At 31.7% G+C, this 25059-nt stretch overlaps 1 protein-coding gene across 1 annotated transcript in view; it reads left to right on the plus strand.

Annotated features, from left to right (window-relative positions):
• The window catches only part of LOC135130693 (leucine-rich repeat-containing protein 43-like), an 85545-nt gene extending 60674 nt beyond the window's left edge, over positions 1-24871 (plus strand). Inside the window, exons 3-7 of the mRNA XM_064058126.1 lie at positions 4669-4826; positions 23411-23593; positions 23668-24066; positions 24119-24490; positions 24542-24871. Of these exons, the coding sequence (XP_063914196.1) occupies positions 4669-4826; positions 23411-23593; positions 23668-24066; positions 24119-24490; positions 24542-24871 (1442 nt within the window). The remainder of the gene's footprint in view (positions 1-4668; positions 4827-23410; positions 23594-23667; positions 24067-24118; positions 24491-24541) is intronic.
• The last annotated feature ends 188 nt before the right edge of the window (positions 24872-25059 follow it).

A 25059-nucleotide genomic window follows, 5' to 3' on the forward strand; every position in this document is an offset into this window, starting at 1 on the left:
GCTCTTTCGCTTAGGTTTCCAAAAGTGGTTTAATTTCACATATTGTATGACATTGACAACATTATAAATTGTACGCTGCTAAGATGAATATTGTTTACGTAAGGATTAATTGCACCGAATAATTTTCATCCAGTACAAACTTGTTTGTTTCCATAAGAAATGTATAAAGTTTAACGTTAATAATGTGCTTAAAAACTTGTCAGAATGAGGCATGAATTAAAAAGTGGAGTTTAGGCTAAAAAAAATCCCGCTTACTTAAAAAATTAAAGGCTTTGATTTTGCGAATTTGTATTCAAAAAAAGAAATGCATATAAGAGTATGCTATTTTATACAATTTGTTATAAAAATTTTTAAGATATCATTTGATAGGGAGATTGGGCAGATTTTGGTTAGCCTTTTAACATCTACACGATATTCCTAACATATATAAAATACAATCGTTCCGGTAGTTTTGGAGATTATCTGCCTAATCAAAATCTGAAAGGACGGTACACAGACTGAACCAGGAGACCTAGTTTTTCATACTCTAAGGGTGATGACATGTCGAGAAAACATAAAAGTAGCCAGTCGCCACCCGATAGACTCGATTACAAAACTTTCTTTGTTTACGCTCAGAAAGCAAAAATAAAACTCGCAAAATTAAATTTCATAATTTTCTGAACATTTTGTATTTTATAAAAGGTTTTATTCCCACAACACTGAAAACACACAAAATATTTGTCGACGTATTTCGCCAACCACGTTGGCATTATCTAGACAAAGCTAAACTATATATTTGTTCGACTGTATTTCAAGGACGAGTTGTGTATAAGTAACCCTAGACCACATTTTTGTTCAACATTCGGTGATGTAACACACTTTTCTTCGCTACAACATCCACATCACGCTTGTTTATATATTTGGACGAAATGTTCATATGTCTGGGCCCGACGGCGACGGTCACGCCGCCGATAATCAACTAATATAGTAAAGGTTATTCTTGTAGTTTCCGGGAGAGCCTTTTTTATGCATTCATTAATCAATCATACTTTAGTTTTGTTTATTACATCCAGTGCATTGAATGATGTATCATACCAACAATATTGGAAAAATAGGAATGCGTTGTAAAGCACATGAATAAACAATAGAGTAACAGTAACAGTTATTTATCTATTCTATTATTGTATTCTCACAATGTGAAAATGGGATGTGCTCTTTCTGATTTGAAGGAAAAAATAGTTGCAAACGCCAGGAATCGTATCCGGGTCTTCTGTTTCGTCTTTATCAAACACTTGTTATATAGATTTCGTCTTAAAGCACCATCATTTGGTTGCCGAAAACATCACACTTTTGTAGTTGAAACAGCGAAACATACATAATTCTCCTCTTCTCTCCAATACATTGCGTGCTAAAATATTTCATCATTTAAATAGGAGACAGATATACATATTTTCTACTACGTCATGATCATGAAGATTAAAATTCATAAGTTTTTTTAGCTGTAGTATGTAAAACTTGATTGATCAACTTCCATCCCAGTGTATCAGCCGCATTATTTAGTTAGCTTGTAATTGAGTAACCTATTAGCTAATTTACATTAATAATAGTATCAAAGTACAAATCTCCTGCTTCATATTGTACAAAAATTTGACTTTTTCTGACAATTTAAGTTCTCATACGTTTTACAAATTTACAAAGGGTTTAGATTATCGGCTTCGTTTCGGCATGGTTGATTTAGATTTTAATACTTGCTGTAAGTTGCAAAATTCTAACAAAATTCGCGCCACTTATTTTGTTCCAAATAGCAATAAACATCTTCATGAAATTTTTAACTTCGAAATTTTTTATAATAAACCTAGATGTAACTAAAGACTGGTAAGAAAAAAATAACATAGGATTAACGTATTTCCTCTCATAGATTGGAAAGGAGATTTTCAAAAAAATATTGAAGAATAAGTACCATAACAAACGTGAATTACAGTTTTTGATATTCTTATGCATTGTGAATTCGTCCTTCGGCTACTTTTGAGATTTTTAACCTCTCCTGTTGCTACACCAAATAGTGTAAACAAATACTCGGCTTTAATATCGATTAGTTTAATACCTACATTTTTAAAAATTCTAGAAAAAAATATATACGATATGAATGCATTGTATATACACTAAGTTACAAAAAAAAATGGCGTACTCTAGTTTTGCCATGCCTGTTATGTGGATAATTATGCTTTGTTTTTGAAGCCAGAAAGTATAGTAACCGAATCCCTCGGACGAATGGCCACTTTTATGTTTTCTCAACGTATCATGACCCCTACAGTACGAACAAAGTAGTCTCTCGTTTCCATCTGTCTGCCTGGCGTCTACATTCATCTATATTAGACAGGTAATCTCCGAAACTGCTGATTTTTGTCAAATTTTGTATGTGTATTAGAAATATCATGTAGATGGCTAAACGGTAACCAAAATTTTGCTAATCATTCCCACCAAAATTTAATCATTTTAAAGAATTCTATGTGATTTAAATGTTCTACAGCAATATACTCCTATAGGTGTACGAATCCGCTTTGAGTTTTTTCCCAAACCATCTAAATTTTCACAAAAACATTTGCACAGTATACCATTAGCGTACGATTACGATACCCCGATCGTGACTCAGTGCGTAAGAGCTCGGAACGCGGGCCGGCGCCGGCGGTCCGTTCGATGCCAAACTTGGCCTTTTTTTTTCTTTTTTTCTCGCGCTGTATATTATCTTTGTTTATGACGTCATAACAATTTTTTATTTAAGAACGAGTCACTCCACTTTCTTGAAAAGGTGAGAATACGTCTTTATCTAAATAATAATAATAATAATAATATTTAGAATATTCTGTTCGACTGTGGCTGAGGCAATAATTTTAGTTTCTTTTAAATCACAGAAATTTATACGTGACATTCTTTCCATGTATAAACAAACAATTTCTAGTGCTTGTTTATATATCGGTAGAAACCTTGTTATTACTGCTGAGAGGCCATTTTTCCCGCTTTAAATATATTATAACATTGTAAAATCTGTCGAAATAAACTTTGACCAACTTTTTTATTTCAAAAATATGTAAAAAATTATCTTTATTAGTTTCACTTCTTAATATTCCTAAACTATTGCAATTTTTCTTAAAAAAAACAAATTCATTTTCTGACTGACGTTGTTCGCAAGTGCAACTTGACCTAAAATTTGCCAAAATGTTGGATTGGATTGTATAGAAAAGCATGTTAAATGAAATAATCCAATGAGTCTCAAAAATAAATTCTTCGTTACTTACGTGAAAACGCCTTTTAGAAAACGAAGCACAGAAAATACTTTAAGAAAATATTATTTTTCAAAAGCAAATGAATATCAAAAATAATATTATATGGAACTTTGCAGAATATTTTTTGGTCACAATTTTATAGTGAAATAAAAATTCAGATAAATTAAAAAATAATTGTTATGAGGTTATGACGAATCTTTTTTTTTAATATTTTGCTTTCTATCAATTATTTCATGTTAATGAAGGAATGCATACATAAGTACAAGAGAACTCATTCGTATAGTGAAATAAAAATTCAGATAAATTAAAAAATACTCATAATTGTTATGATGAGGTTATGACGATTTTTTTTTATATTTTGCTTTCTATCAATTATTTCATGTTAATGAAGGAATGCATACATACGAGTAGAACTCATTCGTCTTTATTTATAACTAAATTTCGTTAAAGTGGTGGTAAATTTTTGTTCCTCTAAAATGTCAACCATGAAAGTACGGTCTCAATCCAACACCAAAACGTACCTACAATGGTTTATACATAGGAAACATTGCAAAGAACATAGTGTCTAAAAGTCACTATTTAAATAATCAAAATATCTAAACAAATGCTAAATACATATAATGGTAAAAGAAAACAAAATCACTCCCTAGATAAATAATCATTGTAAAACCAAGTTGAAAACCTGGTGGTGCAGTTTGTTATCTAATTCAGATGAAAGACAAGAACTTTGTTTTTGTATTCCACCTATATTTTAAAAATATTTTTGTACGATTCAGTACGAACATACTTCTATTTATTTATCTCTTTCATTATTCTTACAAAATAACGTAGACGATTTAAGTCCGGTATAAAAATGGGCTATCGTCTTCTACATTTTATCTACACATTTAAATGCAAATATTATTGTCAGGTGGATGTAAAAAAATTGAGAAAGCTTTTAAAATTAATAAGTTGCTGTAGGCAGGAAGATATTCAAAATATATTCTTATGTTTGGAAGTCGTTTTAATTGCAAATTATTAAGGCAGAATTTTTTGTAATTAATGCGACATAAAAACATGCTGTGTTGGTAATGAATGTAGCCCTAGGTTTCAATTTTATTTAATTAAACATTTTTTAACACAAATTAAATATCTGATCTCAATTAACAATTAGATTTTTAAACTTTCATAAAACGTGTCCATAAATGATCTGGAAAGCTCTGTCATGTTTTAATCACTGTAATAATAAGACAAACAAATATTTAAGAAAAAATCTTCCGACCCACCCTTGATACCAGAATCATTTATGGATCCGTAAAAGCGGTTGTAACGAAAAATAAATATCTCTATGCTAGATTCACTAATACACAGTTTTATTGAATTTTATCGAACTTTTCATCATTTTTAAATTAAAATTCGTTTCTAGACAGCGCTCTCCATCTGTTAGGAGAAGCCGAACGCTTCTTGAATTTAAGAACTCTGGATTTAGGGGAGTGCGACATCTACCGTCTAGTCAACATATTAGAGTCTCTCAAGCAACTGTACCAACTAGAAGGTTTGTGTCTACAGGGAAACCCTTGTTCGGTAAAGTTTCCTTTTTATAGAAATTGTTATGTTAAAATAGAATACTAGTTTAAACGATGTTACGATCAGTGACTATAATGATGCTAGACAGAAAACTGACGAAAACATCGCTTGAAACTGCTTGAACAGAGGAATACGTCTGAAACATATCCCTTGCAAAATGATCACCACTACACAATGAAACTTCTGAATTCCATGCAGAAGTCTGCAAAACACTTGCAGTTCCAGACTGCTCACCATTCAAAACTGTTTTTTGTGTATATATTTTAGTTTTTCCAGCACAATACCCAATTATTGACCCAACATTTCAGTGCAAAATAGTACTTTACACAATGAATTCACCTTTTAATTAAGAGCACAAAGCCTGTTCATAATGTCGTGAATAAATTCGCCGAAAAATTAAAGAACGAAACCTGACAAAAACGCTCGAATAAGTCGATTAAAATTTTGCAAGGGCCAAAGTCAAAAATAACTTTGAATTTTTACTTCCCAGACGTAAGCTAAGCAAGTATTTTTAATTGTAACAGGATCCCCATATTTTCTCGACGTTTCACCAGTTCATGACCCTTAAGAGAACGTGTCGATATTTATTAATTAGGTAGATAGACAATTTTCGAACCTACCGGACTGATTGTTGTCAAATTTTATAGGTGTTAGAAATATTGTATAGATGATAAAACGTTAACAATCAGCAGCTTCATTATCCGACGTTGTTATAGTTAGATTTCTTACTTATTTTTTTTTAAGTTTTCTAAACTCTTGATTTGAGGGAGTTCTTCTATTGGGATGTTGCCTGGCGTTGAGACGACCAGTGGGATCAAAATTTTTGTCACACTTTCCCAATATTAATAACATATCTGTGAACAGATAAAATGAACACCTGTATAATACAAAATTAAAAAATATATATAACATTTTTGCAAAAACAGTCGTCGATCTCTTATCATTTTTCAGATGAGCTGGAACATTTATAGGTAAATTCAACAATTAATTTATGAAAAAATATTTATAATCTAATTAAATTAAATAGATATTTTGCTTTGTATATACAGTCATATTGGGTAATTTTTAAAATTTCTCCTCCAGTTACCTATGACGCTTACGTCAGTAGTTTCAATTCTGTTGCTGATGTAAGGGTCATAGTTAACTAAGACAGAAATTCAAAAAATCATCTATTATAATTTAAAAATAAAACACACTTAACAATTAAGTCATGCAAAAACATCATAGCAGCATATTTACAATATAAAAAAAACAACACAATTTTTCGAGAAAGTTGATAAATCTAAACGAAAGTATTAAAATTTTTAAACAGTTATTTTGTTTGCAACTAACATAATCTCGATAGAATAACGAGTGATATCGGTTCGGAAGATGCGGCTGGCTCCTCTATGGATCTTCGTTTCCTAGGTTATGTGTATAAAAAAATATTAACCAGAGAGTATCGAACTCCAATGACATGACTAGGCGAGCATCGTCTTGTTAGAATCAAATGAAACATTCGGATGGATGGCTATCGAAAAAGGAACTTAAAAACTCCCACTATGTCAGTACAACTGATCAAAAATTAAAACACAATTTAACAGAGTCATAATTGGAAAAATGTGTGAGTTTTATCTTATCTTTTTTTAAGTTAATATTTTTTCAAAGTAATAATAATTATTGATACAAAGGAGTATTTATCATTTTTGTATATAGTTTTTCTCTTCATTTGAAATGTGCAACGAAGAACTGTGAGTTCTTGTGAATTTTCATACTTAAATTGTTTATCGAATTTATTTCTACTTTACAGATACACCGTATGTATAGGTATGATCTAATTAAAGGTGTGAGTCTTGTTCAAGATTTCTCACGTAAATGGCTAGATCGTATATAATTATTTGCAACTGAGTTTCATAATGACACCACAACTGCCTAATTATATCCTAATTGGGGACAACCTGGGACAATTGAATTCAGAATTTCAAATTCACTGCCGTCTCAGGAGTATGTTTAACTGCTTGTCATGCATGAGAGGTGATTTCAAAAAATATGTTACACTACTAATGAGACATCTTCAGCACAATACTTTTTTCAGGATTTCACACTATTTTTAAGAAATATAAAATTCGATTTCAATTAAAAAAATTCACCCTCGGAAAAGTAGTTCAAATTTAAGGATTCTACCCTATTTTCAAAGGTATATTGAAAAAGTAACATTTCAAAGATTTTGCCTTGTTTTTAAGGTGGTTTTTAAAGTTTTCAGAAAGTAACATTTTATAAAGTACCTATATTAAAAATGTTAAAATCACCTCCGGCTCCTGAAACTATGCTGAATTTCAAGGCTTTTTGACCTGTTTTTAAATTTGTACTATATGAATCTGTTCAGCACAACAATTTTAAGGATTATCCCTGTTTTAAGGAATATTAAATCTGCAAAACCGAATGTTTTGAAATCTTGCAGATGTTTTAAAGTTATGTTAAATTATGATAAATTTTTAATCAAAATATATTTGCTTATTCCCTCCAAAAAATTGATTACGTCAGCTAAAAATTTTGTCGAATAAATTCTATATAAAATATACAAAATATGATGAGTCTGTACTTGTCAATTATCATTCCATTCATGTTTTTTGGATTTGCTTATACAGGATGACTCAAAATATTAATAAATTAATTTATTTTATTGATTTAATCAGGAACTACAAAACTGAATGCTTTGAAATCCTGGAGATGTTTTAAAGTTATCATAAGCATGGTAAATTTTTGATCAATATGTATTTGCTCATAACCCTTAAAAATTGATGACGAACCTTAAAATTTTGGCAAATAAATCCTATCTAAAAAGTACAAAATATGATCAGTTTATACATGCAATTTATCATTCCATTCATATTTTTTAAAATTGCTTATACAGGATGACTCAAAAAACAATTAATTAATAATTCAATACATTTTATTGATTAAATCAAGAATTGCAAAATTGAATGTTTTGAAATCTTGCAGACGTTTTAAAGTTATTGTAAGCATGGTAAATTGTTAATACAATTACAATCTATTCTTTTTTATTTCCAACTTTGCAGTTTCTTTATTTGATTAGATGATAAATATACTCTATAATCACTCATCGTTTTTGACTCTGGATTGGCGTTGTCAGTCATTTATTTAATTAAAACCTCGACAAAGCTTTGTGAGCCAAAGGGGAACTCGACTTCATTTCCAAGTAAATCTTTTTATCTGTGATAGTCACATTTACAGTTCTTTGAGATTCAATTACAGTATATATGTAGTAATTAATATTTTGATAATCTCTTAATGTCCATTTAACTTCTAGTTCAGAAAATTTTGTTTTTCTAAATAAATTTTTATCATTTTGTTTGTAACACACGTGCCTTCGCCTAATTTTTTTATAATTACATAAAAAGAATGCGACATGCAAACGATGTAAATCCGCACCATTCACTTGATATTCATAAGCAAGATGTTGAGTACCCCTGATTTTAATATTTTTATTGTTTGTTTGTCTTGGCAAAATTATCGTTTCGTTCAGCTCTAGAAAAAAAACGAGAAAAATTCTAGATATACATTTTATTTTGACTAGGTATTTACAACGCGTCAGTTTCCATTTCCAGAGGACTACAAATTACTACCTACGGTAACAGTTATGTACATTACAACCACAAAGAAAGTTAGATTTGCTAACTAATAGTGAAAATTTTTTTTTCACTCGAATTTTACGTAATACAATGCGAACTTTCAATTCAAAACTTTGTTATAGTCTCGTATAATTAAAAAAAATTTAGATAAAGAGATTAATTTTGTAACAGTTTTTCATCTTTTGTTAATAACCACCTCTCCAAGTATTCTTTGTTGAATGCAAAATTATTTGTAATTTTTTAAACAACTGTTTTTATATCAACATCTAAATGTTTAAATTTTTCAGATTTATTTTGGGCATCATATTTGTATTGAGGTGTATATGAATCTGCTGTGTCTGCATACCAACATAATTGTGATGCTGAAGTATCAGATACATTGCCTGAGATTTCAATCAAATTTGAAGTTGACGTAGCAATACCCCAACACCCACATGATTTGTTTGTTCTATTAATATCTCTTCATAGAAAAACTCAAAAACTCAAACTAATTTTAGATTTAACAAAAATATAAAGCTTTCCAGCCACTTATGTTACTTTCAATACACCTATACTATTCAAGTTCGTTCACATTGATATTATTTTCTCTTCTTTCATTGTAAGTATAAGTTTTTGTTGATTCATCAGTTACAAGGATTTCATCAATACGACATAAATTATCTACATGTTCCACTTCCATTTAAGATTTATTATAAAAAACCTTTTAAGAAACGTTAGCAATTTTAGATCACGTGAGTAAAATCTATATTTATTAATGAATTGGGATTGTATACTTTGGTTATGAAATCCAAGTTGCCTCAGGCAATTGACTCTTTCAGGGACGCTTTACCAGATTTGATTTGATTTCAATAATATCTGTTGATTTTTTTGTTAATCGATTCTTTGGTGAACTTTTCTTTTTTAATCCGTCGCCTCACAGATGTTCATTCAACGATTTTTCTTTCATTTTGTTTAGAATAGAATATGTAGTATATGTAGAAAGCGGCGGTGATTTGACATATGTAGATGCTGTATTTTTAAAAGACCTGAATTTACACCTTGAATGATATCATTTTTATTATTTTCCCAAAAATGTTGTAGTACTCGTATATGGCGATATAAAAAGCCTAATTCTGGCATTCCAATTTTTTTATAGATTCAAAAATATTTCCCTCTGTGATATTTAAGACCAAACCCATATTGTTTTAGAAATTATTGTTTTCTATGAACAACAAGTACCATTTATCCTACAAAAACTGCTCCACAGGCTGGAGGCAAAGACGATTACTGAATATTCAGAACAAAATTTAAACACTCATTGATTTAGCTGATTTGCAACGGAAATGCGAATATTAAATATATAATCCGTACGATTAATCGGTAAATATTATGGATGTGTTGGTTGAACATTATTTAAAGATCTAGGTGAAATATTTGGAGTAATTGCCTATACTTATAACGTCACTTCTAAGATTATTTTGATAACTAGACGAAACTAAGGAGCACTCTATCAAAATTTGATCAATATCTTTGGTGATATTATCAATTTTTGTTGAAGAGTTTATTTTTTTTAATTCCAAATCCTAAAACTCATGTAACTTACCATGTGAAAAGTCAATTTCATAATCTATATCACGTATAATGTATAATTAACATAAAACGATTCGTTGCATAATTTACATCAAAATAAAACTGGGATCCTGAGGCAAAAATTATTCTTGGAAAAATTATTTCATTCATTCTTATCATACAGACCGTTTGGTAATTTCAATATTTTCCAGTCCTGTTCAGCCACATCTTCGCCTATGGCCTGTACAGCACTGGTCCCTTTCAGGGACGCTCTGGATCGATTCTGTCGGTCTTTCCTAATTTCATTCTGTTTATGACCATCACCAATTAATTCGCCTTGCATGCTACGCACTAGTCCACTTTGTGGATGGTCACGAGGGTTTTTAGACCTGTATTTTATTTCATTATTTTTATTTTCTTCGGTAATATTATTGTCCCAACTATACCAGAGACTTGCTGTTTTCAAAACAACGTCTCTTTTAATCCAGATAAATTAATATAGTTTTCAGAATAACTACTTATTTCAAAATCATTATCTTAAAAAAATGTTTCGAGAATATAATAATAATATTTTTTTTCCGAAAACCGTAATACACTGTAGGATATCGTCAAAACAACCATGTTACTACATATTACATCTATTCTAAAAAACAACAACAACAAAATTGCTTCTGATTTTTAAACAAATTAAAATATTCATCAAATGTGTAAACTGGTGTTTTTAAGAGGAATTTCTTCGTTTCTTTGTTAAAAGTTCTTACACCGAGTACTTTCGTCTCATGTGGTAGTTCATTATCAAATTTGATAGTCCAGTATTGCAGACTTTCTCGTGTGCGTTTTATTCTGTGAGCTGGAATGACGTAGTCTTCCCGCTTCCTAGTTCTATAATCGTGACACCCATCCATTCGTGGTGTGTTTATGTTAATTTACATGTAAGTACTTCAAACAGGCCCATATCTACTTTTGTACAGACTTCCCCCTAGCAATATTCCATACGAGACTGTACTTTGAAAAATACGTCATCCTGGCCGCCTCTAGTGAGCAGTACATTTTGACTTTTTTAATGCAGAAAATGATATAATACAATTTCTCGGCCAGATGTACAAGATGAGTATTCCACTTCAGCTCATTATCCAAGTGTACTCCCAGTAATTTTATGGATTTTTTCTGTAGCTGCTGTAGTAAATTGATTTCTTTCTGTTTTCTCCTGGTTGTTAATTAAATTTTTTTGGCTAAATCATTCTTCTGTTATGCATTGAGCATTTTGTCGAAGTGATTCCAAGTTTTGAGTACATGTACCTTTTGCTACCAACGCTGTATCGTCGGCATACATACAGTCAGAGCTGTTCAAAGTACTCAAAAAAAGTACTTGAAGTACCAAGTACAAAGTACTACTTGAAATAATGTTCAAGTAAAGTACCAAGTACTTACTTTCAGCAAGAGTATTTCAAGTATCAAGTACTTTTCAGATGTACTTGAAGTACAAGCCAAGTACATTACTTCAAGTACTTACAAATACTTGAAGTACTGAAAATGCTTCAAGTACTTTCTAATTATTTGAAATACTGTAGAATTAGATAACTTTTCCTGTTTTTTTAAAAAAGCTTAATATATTTTAGAACCGAATTTTTTAATATTCAGAATTTAAGTATACAATAATACATATTTCGCCACATAAAAAATTGCATAAGCATCAACTTAAATGCAGAATGGTAGCTCACTTATTAATAATACTATGTTATTTATAAACAATATTCTTTTGAAATACTTTTACATCTTTCTGTTGACACAATGCCTTCGACAAAATTAACGTCTATTTCTAATTTAAAATTTAAAATAAAATACATGACGGCGTTGTCTATGTATGTTTACTATTAATTTACAACAAAAACATCGGCGCTGTATGGTATTTTCTCAGGCTTCTGTTGCCTTTTTTTAATATTTTGAATTTTGGTTTACCACCAAAACGTTCTGATTTTTTAATAAAGTTGTGTTAAAAATAATTAATTTTATGAACCGGTTCCGTGTTTAAGTTTGTGGGTAGTTTACAGCACCCTTAATCATTACCCATTGTGAAAGTGCACAGGGCCTGATTTGTGAAACTGAAATTTTTCAGAAAAAAATTTTAAGAGCAGTGCGATAACATATAATAAGCATTCACGTTCGGTAGAAGTAACTGACAGAAACTTTTCTGTGGTTAAGTTGCAATCTTAAGATCACTAGAAATTTAAGATTGGCATCAACTGTCTAATTTTCTAATTCAAATGTCAAATCTGAATTGTGTGGAAAAAAACGAAGTTTTTCTAATTTCAACACGCTTCGTTTCTAGAAAATCCTTAAATACAGCGTGGAAACAGTTTCCATAAAAGTAATCACGAGAAAGCTCATTTTAAAGGAAAAGAAACAAGAAATATTTCGTGGTTTTAAAAAAATTGGGTAAAACGGAAACAGTTAAACTGGTGGCAGAAATATTCTCCGTAAAGTTCGCTAGTGTTGTCGAGTGTTTTTCGAATTTTAAAATAATACAGATACAGCGGCGCTTGTGCCGTTAATATTATAATCAGAATCAGAAAGACGACTGCGCATATTTATATACCTACATGCTTTGTTGGTTCCGTTCTACAATTGGTTTTTAAGTTTTATATAATCGTTATTGTTTTGTAACAGGTAAAACACTTGGCTTTGAAAATAATTGTACATAATACACGTATAAATTTAGGTTTCCGAAGGCGAAGTTTTTCACATTTTAAACACGTTATAGCTGCCAGAATCAAATTTCTAAGGCGGTACCTATCTCCAATTGCGTGATTGTGGTGAAGATTTACTTTTCATTTTCTTGAATGAGACATGGATATACCAGAACGGATCCATGGTGAAATTGTGGATCCATGATGATGACATCAAAGCTTGTCCTCCTAAAAAAAACTAGTGAAGGGAAAAGATTCAAAATTTTACATGCGGGTTGCTCTTTGGGCTTTTAGAGGGATGCGATTTTCTCCTTGGTTCAAAAATAGATTCACCAGATTACCACAAAACCATCACATTTTCGATATTTGACCTTTACTTACTTACATGTCACATTTTTGATAGCTACTTTCTGACATTCCAGTAATACATTATACACTAGAACAATTATGTCCGCAGTTACACAGCTTAAAAAAAAAAGTTACCAAATGTAGTTACATCTACCGAACGTGAATTCCTTATACATGCTCGTGACATAAAAGTCACTATGTTGCATTTTCAAAAAAAGCGTATGAATTTTTTAAATAAAAAATAAAATGCCTAAAACGAGAGACCATTTTCAGCGAAAACTATAACTCTTGAAAAATATCAAGGTGATCAAAGTAATTAGTCGTTTTTTACTTCTGCGGTTACCAAAAATGAATGCCCCATATTCCTGAATATATCTGTCTACCACTTAGGTACGTATTTACTATTCTAAGAATTATTAAATTAACCTAACTACTACAGTGACTAAATAGTAAACACATGTTTGTCTAACTAAGTATGTGACTTTACACTGACAAATCACAAATAATAGATTCGTAATGCTATTCCGTCCATTTATAGAAAATTTTGTTCCTCTAATGACACAATACTTTCAAAATTTTCCTTTACATTTTCGATTGGCTTATTTTTTATTTTTACCTGAAAACCCAAAGAAGATGACATTAGTAACGGATAACTACAATGACTTCAGGGAATGCCTAACAACGGCTTTTGCGAAAATTCAGGTAAATATGTACTAAATTTATTATTGTTAAAATATTTCGTAGGGGTGTATTTATCTAGGCAATTATACTAACTAATCGCGAATTTCATTAACTTTGGATTTTTTTTTAATGTGAATATGTATTTTGTTCCATTTACGGAAGCGGCCACTGACCCTTTTGGGTATCTTTACCTGATATTGTAAATACAAATGTAAATTCAGTACTTCTGTAACCGTCCTGTATTTAAACATCGAAACCGAACGCTGTCTATTATTTCGCACACAACAAAACAAAGGTCCTTCGAGCAATATCAAAGTACAATTCGGTACTCATCAAAACCATACAATCATGGTCATATCAACTGGATTACAAAAAACATTGGTACTACGAGCCGAGTTTCACAAAACATATTTCATTTTGAACAATATTGGGTTTATGTAATAAGCGATGCAATGTAATACGTAAAGTTGTTGTACGGTAATAAATAAAATCCGCACAGGAAAGATAAATGACACTAATTAGTGTGACTTTTAAAATCATTGTTTTTCTGCATTACGTCTTTTTAAATTGTTGGTGTTCAAATAATTCATACAATTTATCAGATTATTTGAAACTGTAATGTGAGAAAATATAAGTAGTAATAACAAACTAAGTTTATATGGCTGAACCATGTATAAACAAAAAAAGAAAATTTGGTAAAAAACGAGTGTCTAACATGATAAAGAAAATTAAACAGCAAAATATTTAACATAAAATTGTGTTTAAATTCTAGGAGGAAGAGGCGAATATGAAAGTCTGTACCTGCCATCAGCTATTGCTATTATAATAATAAAAGGGATAATCCCCTGCCGAGTTCTCCGCCCTGACCAGGCTTCTTACTGACAAATACATGGCGGGGTTAAGAAACTAATGAAAGAATAAATATCTTTTTGAACAAGTACTGAATCATTTCTCAAATATTTTCAAATCCGACCTTGCACTTTAGCAGGTACGTCAACAAACCCGATTCCCTTTGGGGTACCGGGAAGGTACTGAAAAACTACCCGCAAAGTTAAGTTCCAAACCAAAATACAAAAAAGACAAATTTCGTATATTCACAACTTTACATTGCTGAAAATTTTACACAGATCTCCGACCCTTCTGCTGTCGTCATCCACTCTCAAATGACATATTTATGACATTAATTTTCTTACTTACCTATCTATCGGCATTATGCAAGTACCTATGAAATGTATGTCATATTGTAGGTAAGATATCCACAATCACAGATCAAAATATAACCTCACAGGAAACAAACACGATTTTACTATAAAAATACATCTAATCAAATAATTGAATTAATAACTTCAAGTATTGAACAGACCCTATTTTGAGATGTGAAAGCTTCGTAAAATAGAGACTAAAGTATTTGAAATTTCCACTTTCATACTTCAAGTAATTCAAGAGTATTTAAAATACTGAGTGAAGTACTTGGAGTAAAGTACTTGGCAAAATCAAGTACTAAACTCAAGTACATTTTAGAAATACTCCAAGTACCAAGTACCAAGTACCTAAATATAAAAGTACTTCAAGTAAAGTACTTGAAGTACTTAAAGTACTTGAAGTATTACTTCAAGTACTTTTACTTGAAGTACTGAACAGCTCTGCATACAGTATTGTGAAACCAATCTAGAATAGACGGAAGATCTCTTATAAATATTGTGAAGACACGGGGCCCTAAGATAGAACCTTGCGGAACCCTCTTTTGTAATAGTTCTCTTCCCGATAATGTGTTATTCTATCGCATTTCCTGATATCTGTTCCCCAAGAACGATCGTAGTATTTCCAGTAGGCTTCCCACGAAAACTGTTCCAAGAGGATTTCATGGTCCACTAAGTCGAAGGCTCTGGATAAATTTAGTGTGGTTGGCGCTGTAAATCTATCGCCCCTGTTATGTTATTTATTACCTCTACCAGAGCTGTCATTGTAGATTTACCTCCCATGTATCCATGTTGGCTAGCATTCCACAGCTCTTTGCTTTGAAAGTATTTTATTATTCTTTCTTTCAAAAGGTTTTCGAATATTATGGAAGAAACTGGGAAAATAGAAATAGGTCTATAGCCAGACAGGTTCTCCAATTCCCCTTTTTTGTAGTTCGGTACTACCTTAGCTATTTTTAGTTGTTCCGGAAATAGTCCTTCCTCCAAACATTTGTTAACGACGTCAATCAAAGGTATGATTTTGTAAGGAATTATCTTCAAAAATAGATTTGTATTAAAGCCAAAAATATCAAATGTCTTTTTCTTTTGAATTTTCTTGTCATAGTTCAAGACCTCTTCTTCTGAAAAAGGAACTAAAACAAAAGACCCGTGGTGCTGTGATTTTATGGTTCTTCGTGCCCCAATAGTATTATCCATGTCATCACTGACTTGTAATGTTGCAACGATATTCACTCCGATATTAACGAAGTAATTATTTAATTGGTCGCTAGTATTAGAGCGACTTTTCGTTTTTATTCCTTTGATTTCGTTACTTATGGACCAGACAGCCTTTTGTTTGTTGACAGCTTCTGCTATTCTTCCAGTGTTATAAGCTTTGTTCGTAGCTGTTATTGAAGTTTTATATTTACATCTCAGTGTATTATGTTTTCCTTCCGAGCGGATCTTGCGGCCATTTAATAATTGTATGCAAACAATCCAGGTGGTGTTTTAGGGCTCTCAATTCGTTGCTGAACCATTTTTTGTCTACTTTAGATAGATAGTATAGTCTTTGCCATTTCTATTGAAACACCACCTGTTGATTTTCCCTAAACTTTAGCAATTGCTAACAGTTTTCGGTTGATTGACAACGGCTTTTAATTAGAAAATTGTGTGAATATGAACGTTGCCAAATTTACGATCAACAAGTGGTGTTTCAATAGAAATGGCAAAGACTATATATATATATTGTTACACAAAGAAAAATGAGCAACTTAAAATTAGAGGATCGCAGCGTTATAAAGTTCCTCACAAAAGAAGGCCAGCAGCCAAAGACAATTCGTGAGATGATGGTGGCAGTTTATAATAATATTAATAATAATAATAATAATAAGACTTTATTGCCCAACAGATTATTATCCAATGACAGGACAATATATTACAATTAAATTAAGATAACATTCAAAGAAAAGAAAAAAAATTATACATAATTAAAGAAATAATTACAAAAATTACAAAATACAGTGCAGTGCTCTCTAAATCTGAACCCTAAATGTAAAATAAAAATTTAGTAATATACTATCATATTGCTTTAAACAGTACAGTTCACATCACTAAAGTTGCGTAAAATTGCACTAATACTTGAAACAAATATATCACAACGGTTTGCTACTTGATTCATAGATTTGCACATCCTGTATACTGGTGAATTTAACCCTAAATTAGTCCTACAATGGGGTAATTTGAACGGATCTGGATTTCTACTTTCTGGCCTTGGGATGTTAAACGATAATTGACACAATAAGTCACTGCAGTCAATGGTGCCCGCTAAAAGTTTTTTCAAAAAAATTACACCAGCAGTATTACGTCTGGAGCGAAGGGACTCAATATGATATTCCGCGAGCAACAGTTGTTGTGAATATCCATTTGGTGGATACACAGCGTGAGTTCGAAAATACAAATACTTTAAAAAGCGTCGCTGCACAGATTCTAAATTGAATGACTGATAATTGTAGAATGGCGACCATATAATAGATGCGTATTCAAGTTTGGAGCGAACCAATGAATAAAATAATGACATAAGAGCTTTAGGATCAGTGAATGATTTTGTATTTCGAATTAAGAAACCTAATACTTTAAGAGACGATGTAACAACATGATTCATATGGTCATTAAAACTTAGTTTCATGTCAAATATTACTCCAAGATCCCTTGCAAAGTCAGACCTATTGAGGTTTGCGTCACATATTAAGTAATCAAAATGTAGTACGTTGAGTTTGCGAGAATACGAAACTATATGACATTTATCTGTGTTTAATAGAAGATCATTATTATCACCCCATCTACTAACTCTGTTAAGATCTTCCTGCAATAGTCGACAATCTTCTTCACAATTAATAACTCTGTAAAGCTTTAAATCATCTGCGTATAAAAGACAGTGAGAGTTAGAGATATGAGCAGTAATATCATCTACGTAAAGAAGGAAGAGAAGTGGACCCAAGTTTGAACCCTGGGGCACACCTGATGATTGTAAATAATTAGTAGATTTACAGTTATTATAGACAACACTCAACTTTCTGTCATGTAAGTACGAAGTAAATAAAGATAACAGAGGAGTAGAAAAACCAAATTGATGTAGTTTACACAGAAGATTAATGTGATTTATGCGGTCAAATGCCTTTGAAATATCGGTGTAAATTACATCGACCTGTAAATTATTATCTAAACAATTTGATAAATACTGTGTGATGCAAGTGAGGTTACTGATTGTTGAACGGCCACGGATAAAGCCATGCTGTTTGACTGACAATAAGTTTTTTACGCAAGGATATATGGAACTGTAAATTACACTTTCAAAAATTTTTGCAAAATTTGACAATATTGAGATGGGCCTGTAATTACGTATATTCGATGATTCACCCGACTTAAGAACTGGACAAATTCTTGCAAGTTTCCAAACATCCGGAAATGTGCTAGTTTGAATACACTTGTTGAAAATAAGGGTTAGAGGCGCAAGTAGCGCATTGGAGCAGTCACTAATAAGAAATGCAGGAATACAGTCCAAGCCAGCACTCATGTTGGGTTTTAATTTTTTTATAGCTGAGTTAACTTCTTTATCAGATATAGTAGTAAGATTTATAGATGGCCAATTAGTTGATGTTGCAAAAGGATCAGTAGTAGGAATAGACGATGAAATGAAAACGCTGGAGAAGAAGTCTTTGAATGCTTCGACAATTTGTTTGGGGGTCGACAGATCTGTTTCATCAAACTGCATTCTACAGGGAATGCGTGTTCGCCCTTTTTTGTCATGAAAGTATTTCCAAAATTCCTTAGGATTATGTGTTAAAGAAGACTGCACCTGATTCAGATAAGATTTATAGTCTCTATTAACCAAAACTTTAACATTTCTACGAATGTTAGAGAACTCATAATAATGAAACTGAGATTTAGTTATTTTAAATTTACGATGAATTATGGTTTTTTGTTTAATTTGTCGTTTAAGTTTAGGTGAGTACCATTTGGGAAAACAATGTCGACCAGGTTTAAGTTTAGGAACGTGTTTATCAAATAATGAATGTATATATTTATAGAGTTGTTCACATAACACGTTGACATTTTGTGTTTCATCTAAAAAATCCCAGTTAGTGAAATGTATATCACGATAAAGGGAGATGAAGTCTGCTTTTTTAAAATTGTACATCTTGGTGTCAGATAAAAATGGATAGTTTGGAGGAGCTACATGGTCAATTAACAGTGAGATATTTAATGCAGGGTGATATGGATCTGGATGTACTAGTGGATTATTATCTTTTGTAACGATGCATTTATTTAAGGCAGGGTCGTGAAAAACTAGGTCTAGACATCGGTTGTCACAATTTTTTATGTTATTAACTTGGCTTAAATTTAAGAATGACATACTCTGTCTCAATAATCTACTTTTCATATCATTCAATGATTGCTCTAGAAAATGCGGAATGTTAAAATCACCAACTATGATTGAATTCTTATTTACTGAAAGGAATTGCTCAAAAATTTCCAGAAATAGCTGGAACATATCTGACTTAATTTTTGGAGGGATATACAAATTTACAATAATCAAAGATCGATTGAAGCACAGAACTTTGCAACAAACTATGTCAACATTTGGAACAGTAGTAAAAATGGTCATGTCCATACTATAAGCAGAAAACTTTGCATTGACGGCTATGAGAACACCTCCACCTTTGGAACAATTTGTTAAACTTTTGTTTCTATCACTCCTGAACACTGTGAAAAAATCTGGAAATAATTCACTCGAGAGAACAGAATCATCAAGCCATGTTTCCACTAAACATACAACATCATACTCAGAGATACAAATATTAGGAAAGAATAAATGGATTTTAGATTTCATACCACGCGTATTTTGATAATAAATTTTGATATCATTGGATTTGTTGGGCAAGGTTAGTTTAAATCACTGTTATCATTAGAAGAAGATTTAGGAGTATCTTGAACAATTCTGGGGATACCATTTAAATATTTAATTGTTAAATCGCTTTCACCACTGTTTATCCGGTTTTGAAGTTCAGATCTTAGTTCCTTTAGAAACAAATTTTGAGCATAGGTTTTGTCATCACGGATAACAACTTTTCGAAATTCTGTATTTTTCAGAACTTTTTGTTTTATCAAAGCAGACTTAGCAAGATCTGGAGAATTAAGTTTTACTCTTAACAACCGAGGACGACCTGGGAATGACTTACCTATACGTGAGACTCTGCCATCCACAACACTAATTAAGGGGTCTACCAAGGATAAAATATTGTTAGTCATAACAGTGTCTGACACTTCCGGATTCTCTGGAACATTTGAGAGAATAACATTAGCGGCACGTAAAGAACGCTCTACTGATTCATGTATTATTGTCTCCCTTGTAAAGGGCGAAATAGAGAGGTTATTAAAACAGCGTGTTCAAGTTTCGAAAAACGCTGATCTACAGAGGCTTTTACATCGGAAATAAGTTTTTAACTTCATTAAATCCTGAAAGTGTGACGTTGCATCTATTACAAACAATTTTGATGTTATCAGAATGAATGGTTCGTATGGTAGATACTTGATTGCGTGATAATCCGAGGCAGACATAATGTAAAGATAGTTTACAGCTACTACATTTGATTAAATCTGTATCATTGACTTCTTTAAAGCAATGACAGCAGGTTTCGTTGTTATCCATTTTGCAATAATAAGAATTAGTTGCATGAAATAAAGGAGGTAGATATCAATAAGTGGGTGTTTTTATGCTGCAAAAACTCAATAAGATGGCGTTGGCACGAGTTACTGCACAGGTACTGAATGCAAACTTACAGCTACAATTACTGCTGACTCATTCGAGTTGCATTAAGCAGAATGTCACTCCGATAATTTATATTCTTAACTAAGTTACACAATAATTAGATCAAATATAACTTGATAAATCGTTAAAGAAAGAGAGACACGAGAGAGCACTACACCTGTTCACGCACGCACGCTCAAGCGAAGCTTAAGTTTATGGAAATGATGCACCGTCTTATTACCTAATAAAATTTTGGTCTAAACAATTTCGGTAGAGACGTGAATCCATTGTAGTCCCGCCAGAAATGGAAGACCAAAAACAGCAACAGATGCAGAAATGACTCAAGAAGTTGAAGCTATGGTCCTCGAGGATCGGTGTTTTAAGGTCTACACAATTAGCAGGACATTAAAAATATCCGAATCTAGTGTAATAACCATATTGCATGAAAATTTGAACATGAGTAAAGTCTCTGCCTGATGGGTTCCACGATTACTAATATCCGAACAAAAACTGCGCAGAATGGAAATTTTACGAAATCATTTGGAAACTTTTGAAGAGAATTGCGATTTATTGTCTCAAATTATAACCGATGACGAGAATTGGGTACACCACTGGAACCCTTAAACAAAATCTGAATCAAAGCAATGGGTTCACAAAGGATCTCCACCACAAAAGAGGCACGGACGGAACCATCTGCCCAAAAACTGATGGCAATCGTTTTTTGGGATATTAGAGGCATACTTCTTATTGAATACATACCTAAAGGCATAACAATAAAAGTAGACAACTATGCTATCACTTTCAAAAATTTGCGTAAGGCAATTAATGAGTAACGGCCCATGCTGACCAACAGAGAAGTGTTTCTGCTTCACGACAATGCGAGGGTGCCTAAGGCGGCTAGAATTCAGCACGTTGTGCATGAATTCAGGTTCATTGGAGTGGATGATTTCCCCTATATTTCTGATCTAGCTGCGTCTAACTTTTATTTATTCAGATTGTTAAAAAAACACCTCCGCGGACCTCGTTTTAAGTCTGATGAATGCCTAAAAGAAGCAATTAAACATTTTTTCGACGATCAGGAACAAATATTTTTTTTCAAGGGCATAAATTCATTGGAGAGTAAATGGCGCAAGTGCGTTGATGTAGGGGGTGATTATATGGAAAAATAAAATTATCACCAAAATCGTACGTCTTTTGTTTCATAGTCAGGTAGAAAATATATTTAGTGGCCCTCGTACATTGGACGTTAACATTTAACAATTTAAAAAATACGTCGTGTTTTTTCATTCACCTTGCTTTTATTTGTGTACCTTCAAAAAAAGTGATACCTTTTTACCACAAGATTTCTCGACCACATATCTGGTCTTGTTTCTAATAAATCGAAATCTATTCTAAGTTTATAAGCCTTCGTTGCTGCTAGATTTAGTTTTATGACAAATGAGTTATTCTAGAAAACTTTGATACAGTCCTACCATTTGGCTATTAATTAGATAAAAATGAGGTGTCACCCAAAAGGGTTGATATCTGAAAAAAAAAGAAGAAAAACTTAAGTTGCTACGAAGACTGGTCATAATCTTAATTGCAAAGTCTGTCAAGACCAGTGCAGGGACAAAAATATTCAGGGAAGCGTGTGAGATACTAGTTAAAGAAACTTCTATTATGAAAGTCCAGAAATTCGTCACATTATCGTTTTATATTTTTTCTGTTGGTTTTTCACATTGATACCTGTTTGTTCTGTCTGTGATTGTTGCATTATTAAATAATTCCTTTCTTAAATTATAAATCGAAAAATAATGAACCTAATTTATTAGCAGGTAATGAAACAACTTTGGTATCCAGAGCACTTTATCCCACTTTGTGTCTTGTGTGTTCTTTATTTAGTTAGTTAATTTTTACAAACAGGCCGAAATGCTTTGAAATTCAGTACAATGTCGTGAGCATCCACCAAGTGGACTAGTGCTTCGCATGCCGAAGGCGAATTTTAAGTTTTTGATAAATACTCTTGACATTTTAACTTTTCAATATACCTTTAAAAAGGGGTAAAATTTCTGAAAATGTTACTTTTTAAATAAAAAGAGCAGAATCCTTAAAATTTGAACTTAAAAATAGAGCAAAATCGTTAAAAGGGTTAAAGGGATTTTTAAACCTTTGAAATATTAGGGCAAACTTCTTAAAAAAGTGTTGTATGCCGAAGGGGCCTTACTAGTAGTTGTTACATATCTAAGCCTACGACAATTAAACGAAATCTCTGTCAGTTTGAGATCCGCATAAAATACGATTTTATAGTTGAATTGTACTGGATACGATTGTCCAGTAAATTATCACCTAAAAAAATGTAGTCAAGATTTCTGAAATCAAAAGACTTAGTAACTGTATTAACGCAAAATTAGGCTGCTAAATCCATTCATAACCACTGATAAAATATATCACATTTTATAGATCTAGTCGATGATGCGATTAAAACTTTTTTCGAAAAACAGAACAAACGTTGCATGCTAAATTATGGAAAGAATGAGACAATTTAAAATTGTATTTTAAAAAATCTAACGCGTACATTTGTTTTCACGTTTTTGTTACATTTTTATACTATTAATTTATTACAACACATTTACTTATCCCATATTGAGAAATACAACTTATAATACCTCATGTCAACTGTAACTCTAAAATATCACTTCTTTACAAAAGATAATTGCAGATGGTAATGGGTTACAAAGATATCGTTTTAAGTTATTTCCCTTACTTAATCTTTTTGGATGGAGTTGAAATACTGAAAGAAGATCGAAAACTTTCCGACGAATTTATGAATGGTTCCGAAAATGCAGAATTAATATTAATGTGCTCGAAGCTTACGGGGCTACCAAAACCACCTAAAGCCGATGTAAGATAAGACTTTAATACCGAATACTAGAAACTTGAATTATCTGCTAGATAATTCAAAACTACTTTTTGTAGAAACAAGTAAAACAAACTATTCATATTGAATTCGTAATGCCTTTGTTTCAAGAAAGTACAATAGAAGACGTAGAAGCTGACGAAAGTGATAAAGATGATGATGACCAAAAAAAGAAAGGAGGTAAAGGAAAATCAGGAAAAAAGGATAAAAAAGATAAGAAAAAAACGAAAGGCTCCAAAAAGGGAAAAGGTTCGAAGAAAAGTTCAAAGAAGTCACCTTACGAAAAAGAAAACGAATACAATCCTCAAAAAAAGAATAACTCTTTTCAAACCGTGAGAAAACCTTGGAATAACAATATGAAATTTCCACCTATTATTCTTCAGTCGCCCGAAAATAATTTAGAAGCTTATAGGGATAGTTTTCGAAGTTGCGTTAACGTTCGTGTGGTATATTTAATGGTAATTACATCTAAACGTAAACGTCTAGAATATATAATTAGTTGTATTGAAGTTTCTTCCACCGAAAAATGATAAAAAAGGCAAAAAAGGTAAGAAAGGTTCGAAGGAAGGTAAAAAAAAGAAAAGCAAATCGTCTAAAAATTCCAAGAAGACTGACAGTAAAAAAGGCAAAAAATCAAAAAAAGGAAAAGAAAAAACATCGAGTGAGCATAATAAATCCAATAAATCAGAAACAAGTGAACGAAGCGAAAAAATTGTACAGAAAGAACCAAAACCACCAACAGAAAAAATTTTGAAACGAGTCACCGTAGCAGAATTTAACTGCAATCTATTTAGTATTACCTGGAAAGACGACATACATTTTTATTGGGCTGACCAGTCACCATTTGGAAATAAAGCTGTCGAACTTTATAGTTATCTAGAAGTATGTCTCAACTGCCAATAATATTAAATTTTATATACTCCACATTTTTAGCGTTTAAAGAAAGAAGCCGAAGAACAAGCACGAATTGAAGCTGAAAAGAAAAACGAGAAGTTAGCCGAAAAACTTGATAAAAAACATGATAAAAAGTCGAAATCCGATAAAAGTGAGAAAAGTAAAAACAGTAAAAGCTCTAAAAAATCCGAAAAGAAGTCTAAGAAATCTAAAAAGAAAAAGAAATCGAAAGCTGAACCTGTAGTGTCTTGCCAGGTGAGTTTTGGTTTGTCACGTCTGGGTCAAGAACTGAAAGATGTCAAAAGTACGACCGACGTTAAGGAAAAAACAAATAAAGGGAAAAACAAGAAGAAGAAGAACGCAAAATAAGCAATAAAACTATTATATTCAGATTTAAACTAAAGTAAAGAAATAAACTTTATTTCTTACAAAATGCATTTTTATCATCATACAATTTTGTATATTTATTTGCATTAGGCGTCGCATTTTTAATGTATTCAAAGCCAATGATAAGAAATGTAATATTTGTTGAAAGTAAACCAGCTTTATAAGTAGAA

Source organism: Zophobas morio, unplaced genomic scaffold (assembly GCF_036711695.1).
Source record: "Zophobas morio isolate AGI-343-1 ecotype UQ-CSIRO unplaced genomic scaffold, CSIRO_AGI_Zmor_V1 ptg000017l, whole genome shotgun sequence".
Classification (NCBI taxonomy): domain Eukaryota; kingdom Metazoa; phylum Arthropoda; class Insecta; order Coleoptera; family Tenebrionidae; genus Zophobas; species Zophobas morio.